General features: G+C 39.0%; 1 protein-coding gene across 1 annotated transcript; it reads left to right on the top strand.

Annotated features, from left to right (window-relative positions):
* Positions 1-2,261: 2,261 nt before the first annotated feature.
* On the top strand, positions 2,262-3,194 carry LOC101441422 (olfactory receptor 10J1-like). Its single transcript, XM_004474268.1, has one exon. It carries the CDS (start codon positions 2,262-2,264, stop codon positions 3,192-3,194), a length of 933 nt encoding a protein of 310 aa, XP_004474325.1.
* Positions 3,195-7,654: the final 4,460 nt, after the last annotated feature.

Genomic DNA, 7,654 nt, shown 5'->3' with positions numbered 1-7,654 from the left:
CTTCTCCAAGATAAGTTAACCCGCTGCTTTCATTTTTTTTCTCCTCAATCATATCTGCTGACTCACTACATATTTTTTTTCCTGAGAAGCATTTAACAGTTTTATTGCTTGTGTTCATAAAATAATAATTAAGTAGAAAATCTGGAGTATATAGAAAGAGGAAAATAATGTTAAATTCTCTGTAATCAGATCATCCAGGAAAAAAATATTTTAGCATTTTAATATATTTATTTCTAGTCTTTTTTTAATGGCATCTATGTGTCATTGAATGTGTATCCTTTCTTTGTCCATTTCTTCTTTCTTTTTTATTTATTTATTTTTATTTTTACACGTGTGTTCATCCTATCTATTTTTCCCCATGCTATTAGGCACTTTTTAGATCTGTAGTGGCTGTATATTTTGCATCAGATGGAATGTTACTACTTAATCATTTCCCTATTCATTTACATTGATTTGAGATGTCACTATTATAAAGAATATCATAAAAATTTCATTATACGTACTTCCTAATGCATATTTCTGTTTATGCCCTTAAATTCTTGGAGGTGGAAATAGTAAACTAAGTGGAATGCACATGGTTGTTGCTATTATGCTAATAATCTCATCTACTTATCAAGAAGAACTATCCTAAAAAATTTCTAGTTGTAACTTTTTTCCCCAATGTAACCTTTTTTTTTTTTAAGATTTATTTATCTATTTTAATTCCCCCCTCCCCCTCCCCCGGTTGTCTGTTCTCTGTGTCTATTTGCTGCGTCTTGTTTCTTTGTCCGCTTCTGTTCTCATCAGCGGCTCGGGAAGTGTGGGCGGCGCCATTCCTGGGCAGGCTGCACTTTCTTTCGCGCTGGACGGCTCTCCTTACAGGCGCACTCCTTCCGCATGGGGCTCCCCTACGCGGGGGACACCCTTGCATGGCACGGCACTCCTTGCGCGCATGAGCGCTGCGCATGGGCGCTGCGCATGGGCCAGCTGCATACGGGTCAAGGAGGCCCGGGGTTTGAACCGCGGACCTCCCATGTGGTAGACGGAGGCCCTAACCACTGGGCCAAGTCCGTTTCCCCCCCAATGTATTCTTATTCCCAGGCTAATTGAAATGTATTATTTTTTTCTGTGAAAACCAAAAAATCATTTTCTCTTCCATTTGTTTCATGAGCATGATGCTTTTCAGGCACTTGTGGTGTAGGGCAAATAAAATTTAACTTAGAATTAAAATATTTGGTCAATGACATTAATTTGGGCACATCACTTAACTCTGTGAGCCCTAGATTTCTAATTTGCAAGATTGTGATAATAATTACCTAATATCTGGGATGACTGGGATGTTAAAGAATATATTCAATAGGCCTTTATAAATAAAAACATACTATACTGATATAAGTGATTATGATGATGATGATGATTTAACTTCTTTTAAAAATGAGAGTTTTTCAAATAGAAAATCTCCTCATAGAAAATTGGGGGAAGGGCGATATGCTATTTGGTTTCCCTAAAGACACCCAATTTATATAATTCTGAAGAAACTGGAAAGGAGAGTTCAGTGTGTAATAGAAAGGTAAGCTACCTGATAAGATTTACATCTAAGCACAAGCTAGAAATTGCATAGAAATATATATATAAGTTAGGAGCATTAGTTACTGAGAAACCCTTAGCAATTGAACTACATTATAGGACAGTGGATTGATAGGCTGTGTTTTGTGCTGAGAAGACTTCCTGAGAACAGTAGATTTGAGTCATATATTGCAGGAGAAGGACAGGACTTGGTTTAAAAAAAAAAAAAAAAAAAAAAGCAAGGGGGTTTGTTGTTTGGCAACCCAGAAGACCCTTAGGAAAATAATCAAAACTGACTTTTTTAAAGTGGAAGATATTAGCAAATATTTCTTAGGTAAACAAAATTGGAACTACATGAGGAATTTCCTTTCAAATTTAACTATGTATTCCTTACTTCTTTAGCCTCTAAGTTTTCCTCTGACACTAATGTTGTAACTCACCAGAAACCCTTTTCTAAACTTGTCCCAGGCATCCTTCCTTCTGTCTATCCCTTCCATATTTATTCTTGCATAGCATTATACATAAATATCCACACATGAAATGGTTTCTTGATAGTATCTTTCTATCTTTTACCTGTAGGTTAACAGTAGTTCCCATCTATGCAGGAGCAGGGCCCTTATTATCTCTTTCTAGTGTCTCCCTCATAAAGCACTGGGCACCAGTGTTTTCCGACTGACCAATCCAGTTCTTCATCTTGCAGACCTGGAGTTTGCTCAATGAAGAGAGAGAACCACACAATGGTGAATGAGTTTGTTTTCCAGGGTTTTTCCAGCTTCCATGAATACAAGTTCATGCTTTTTGTGGTATTTCTTACCTTGTACCTTTTAACCCTGGCGGGAAATATCATCATTGTCACCATTATCAGCATTGATCGTCACCTTCACACCCCCATGTACTTCTTCCTTAGTATACTATCTACCTCGGAAACTGTGTACACACTGGTTATTGTACCACGGATGCTCACCAGCCTCATAGGCCTGAGTCGGCCCATTTCTTTGGCTGGCTGTGCCACCCAAATGTTTTTCTTTATCACACTGGCCATCAACAACTGTTTTCTGCTCACAGCAATGGGATATGATCGGTATGTAGCCATCTGCAACCCCTTGAGGTACACGATCATCATGAACAGGAGAGTATGTGCCCAGCTGGTGTTGGGGGCTTGCAGCATTGGGCTGCTTGTGGCCTTAATTCAGATTTCCTCTGTGTTCAGGTTGCCCTTTTGTGACAGGGAGGTGGCTCATTATTTTTGTGACATCCGCCCAGTTATGAAACTCTCCTGTGTTGATACCACTCTTCATGATATCATGAACTTTATCGTCAGTTCACTGGTTATTGTGGTGCCCATGGGCCTGGTCTTCATCTCCTACATCCTTATCATCTCCACCATCCTCAAGATTGCCTCAGCTGAGGGCCGGAAGAAGGCCTTTGCCACGTGCACCTCCCACCTCACCGTGGTCATCATCCACTATGGCTGTGCCTCCATAGCCTACCTCAAACCCAAGTCAGAGAACACCAGGGACCAGGATCAGCTGATTTCAGTGGTTTACACTGTTTTTACTCCACTCCTTAATCCTGTTGTATATACTCTGAGGAACAAAGAGGTCAAGGATGCCCTTCACCGTGCTATTGGCAGAAAACTTCTTGCCTAGGAGCTTTGGGGATTAGCATAGAGTCTATTAAAGTCTGAAGTACTTTTTTTTTTCTTTTCTTTTTTTCTTTTTTTTAATGTTACATTCAAAAAATATGAGGCCCCCATGCAGCCCCCACTGAGAGAATTTTGAAAGTTGGTGGTTACAATAAAGAATCAGGAGTTTCTCTGACTTGACTTTTTCCTCATCATTCTCTTCTACCTTCTACTAATCTCATAGGTTACCACCAGTGGAATTACCAGATACTGCTCACAAGGTGGAGAGGGTTGGGATTATTATCAGTTTGTCAATACCAGAAAATGTGGGCTGCATAAATGCCCATGTGAAGTGATAGGTTAAAAGAGTAACATAAATGCCAGCTAAATATTAATCTCTAAAACTACACAAAGGACATGGTTTGTGTACAGTATGTGTTGGAAACACAACTCATACTATTTCTCCCATATATCATCACTGTCTCCAGTGGGCAGTGACAAGAATATCAGACCTCCGACAGTACAGAAGAAATATCATCTTTAAACATTCTCACCTGTTCAAGAGTCCTCTGAAATGCATTCTTAGCAATTTTCTTGAGTTTGACATTAGAACCGTGCTCTCACAGAGTCTTAATTATGGGTGGTATGTTACATGGTCAGTAAACAACTTGGTTTATGCAACAACTGAATTTCACCTCACTTTATATGCTTTCTATGGGGTGATGCACATGCTCTACTGTAGTCTCAAGTAGAGGTGTATCTGAAGATATTTTTAAAGTTAAATGTATTAATCTCATTTCCCAACTAAATTTGCTATCTCAAAACTAGAAATTAGTCATATAATTTTCATTCTTCTCTATGTAGAACCTGACTTGGTACCCATTTCTTGCATTTACCCCCTTCACCTCTACATTGATAAGCTCACTTTCTATGAACAGTTGGGTGGCAATTTTAGGCCCAAGTTTAAACATTTGTCTAAATAAGAGACTGGGAGTCTCTTACTCTCCTATTTTTATTGTCTTCTTAAGGGGAAGATCACCTTGATTTGTGATAAAGTTTTAAGATTATTTGGCCTGGAGAAAACAGGAGGCAGAACTTATCAAATGTTTTCTGGTCCATAAAGGGCTGTTATAAAAAGAAGATCAATTTGTGTCTCCCACCTTCTGCCCTACTCCCCACTAAGGGTAGCACAAGTGTTCCCCATCGAATATGCATTCAAAGTGCATGTCAAGCAAAGGACCTGGGAATCCCTAATGGTAGAAGGACCAAGAAGGAAATATTCATATATTTTTTTAAACATTTTAAGAGTAGAGAATAGAAGACTTCATCACTCAGAACAGCTTCTCCCAAGAGAGGAACCTGAAAGGAGGTTGAAGAGCAGACTCCAGAGCAGTTTATCTTTGCTTTTATCTGGGTATTCCCTGGGGACACCACTGAGTCCTTTCTGGGATAGGTACAAGGAAAACACTCTGACAGCCCTGCTTCTGAGAAAATCCCATTCAAGTCAGGACTCTATCTTTGGGGGTCCCTCTCACTTTAGTAGTCCATTCCTGAAAGGCTCCCCCAGTAGTGGATTCATTTTAATAGATTTCTGAATTGGAACATACAGAACCCCTATAGAATCTGTCCACAGCAATACAAGGGTCTGTAAGATTGGTGCTGCATACTGAAGACAGTGTGTTCTTGAGTTCCTACAGTTTGATGATGCAGAGAATTGTACTGCTAGTTACCCAAAGTAGTGGCTTTTTCAACAATAAAGAATGTGTTAGAGGCCTACGTACTCCTTTGTGTTTTTTATGTATTTTATACCATCTAACCAAAGCCAGAAATCATTGAAATCAATGCATTTAATTTCAAAGAGTATGTATGAATGATTGTTATTAAACGCAATCATGTCTGACGATAGTTGGGCTCAAGCCCATATTTTGGTGTTCATCACCACATGGCCATATTTTTCATAATTAAGGGTCTGCAGTTTAGGATGTTGCCACTGTAAAATGAGGTGCAGATCTCCGTTAGGGAGAGCACATGATTCCATAAGGGCACACCCCATTATATCCCCAAAAGAGGATTGTTTTGCATCAAAACTTTCCCCAAAGGAATCTTGCCTTTTCCCAGGTTAATCTTTGCATCTGCTCCACACAGCACCCCTTCTTCAGACTCTTCCTCCCCACAGACTTCCCTTTCACCCAGAGTTCAGCAATCCTGGAATTGGACTGCCAGCTAGCACAGACATAGCCAAGGACATAGGGCAATGGGGGTGCCGTGAAAGTGACTCCAGTGTTCCCAATGTACAGGATGTGTTCTCCCATTTTGTTCACAAAGAGAAGGCCATTTGCATGGCACTGAGTGCAGTACAAGAGGCTGTACATGTGGAGGAAGTCTGTGAAGGTCTTCAAGCAAAATGTGAGGTCTGCAATGACTTATTCATTGTTGTGATTAAGGAGTACATAGGGTAAGGAATACATAGGCTTCTTCAGAGAAATTAATACCTTCCCTCTTGGGTCTGTGAAAAGACAATATGACAAAAATTCTGTCAACTCTTTTGTGTGATTTGCTCCCACTGTGAACTCTACTTACACCACTGGACAGAAAGTATATATAGCACACTGGATTTGCAAAGTGCATTATCTCTGACTGGGCAAGCAGAATTTTAGCGTCAAAGGCGTGTTTGCCACAGCTCTCTTTCCAGAAAGAGGAATTAAAGATGACCTATACCAACTCTCCTTATCTTCCTCACAGATCTCTTCTTCATAGAACAGCAAACACCAGTCACAGAACATGAAACACTATTGACTCATTGAATGTAACAGATGAAGCATGTAGCACCCCATATTTTCCCTCACTGGTCAGATTCCTAGGTTTCTCCCATGGAACACTTAAGGCTGGGATTAGGTAAAATGATAATGGTTCTTCTTGAACCATGGCTTGGCTATGCAGGACTACTGTCAGTGCTTGTGGTTAGTGGGAAGTCTTGAGTAATAGAGTAGTATGCAAACCATGTGACTCAGACCTTCATAAGGTCCTACCCTCCCTCTCCACTTATTTTTTGCAGCTCCCGTGTGCAATTTAGGGCCAAATCCATGTTGTCTATTTCTCCAAGTCTGTAACCTCAAGATCATAGAATTACACATCATTGACTTATTTCCTCTTAAGACCAATGAGAAAAGAGGAGGGCTTAATCGTAAGAGGTTTCTATTCTGTTTTTATTCTTCTTTATGAAGGCCCATTTAACAAACATTATGAGTCTCAGAAAAAAATTTAGAAAAAAATTACTAAATCAATCAAGGGACAGTAACCTGGAAACATTATCAAGTTGAATTGAGTTAGTTTGGTTTCACAGTAGGATATTAGAAAACAGCATAAATTCTTATTTCTGTCAATATTAGGATTTTTTATGAAATGTTTGCCCTGGACAAAGAGTAGGAGCAAAGCACTTACTAAAAGGAACTAGGGAAAAATTACAGACTTGAGTAGCCAGAGAGAGAGAGAAAGAATTCAGCCAGTACAACAGGGATTAGGGGGATAGGAAAGTAAATCATGCATTTTTACCCTGTCTTCTAATTATTTTTCTTTATATTATTTGTAACCTTCTCAGTTTACAAACCTGAAGCAAAATAGCAAGTTAGTCAGAGGGTGGGGTTTTGAATAACTTACAACTGCTAGTGATATGATAGAGAAATGGGCATTTCAAACTTGAAAAGATGTGGCTGTCCTTAGTGGCAGTGACAAAGAAAAAAAGTGCCAAAACTTTTTTACTTATAATAAAAAATTGACTTTATACAACATTTTATACAACACAAAGTACATTTTACTTTTAAACAATCTCAGCCAGTCTTCATAACAACTCTTTGCAAGACAGATGTTGCTTTTATCCCCATTTAATAGATGAGAGACATGAGGCTCAGAGAAGTTTAACAACTTCACAAACACAATTAAATTAGTTTGGGAGAAACTAGTTTGGTTTAAGGTCTAAGGTCCTTCTAAGTTTCATATTTCCTCTCATTTAGCCCAGACTGGGGCCTTGAGAAAGATCAGAAAATAAAACTCCAGTTAGTTCAATAACTTCTGTTTCTAAGAAAAACCCCACAGCCCTTATCCTCTCAGATGGGTGGTAATGGTTTTCCTATGTAGCAAACAAAGCCAGTTCTCTTTTCTCCAGACCTGAAGCTTCATTAGGTCAGGTAAATCCTTACTTATTACCATCTGTTGTAGTTCCAAAAATATGTTCAAAAATAATTCCCTTCCTTTTGAGTGGCTGAAGCTGTATGTACCCCAGAAAAAAAAAATGTTCTTAAATGTGATACATCCTGTAGGTGTAAACCCATTGTGGGTGGGATCTTTTGATGAGACTACTTCAATTAAGATATGACCCACCTCATTCAGGATGGATCTTAATCCTATTGCCAGAGTCCTTTATAAATGGAATAACTATATATAGAGAGAGAGAAAAAGCCATGGAAGTAGCAACTTGAAATCAGTGAA

Source organism: Dasypus novemcinctus, chromosome 13 (genome assembly GCF_030445035.2).
Source record: "Dasypus novemcinctus isolate mDasNov1 chromosome 13, mDasNov1.1.hap2, whole genome shotgun sequence".
NCBI classification, from domain to species: domain Eukaryota; kingdom Metazoa; phylum Chordata; class Mammalia; order Cingulata; family Dasypodidae; genus Dasypus; species Dasypus novemcinctus.
Note: the sequence above shows the minus strand (reverse complement) of the source record. Positions and strands in the feature narration are given on the sequence as shown.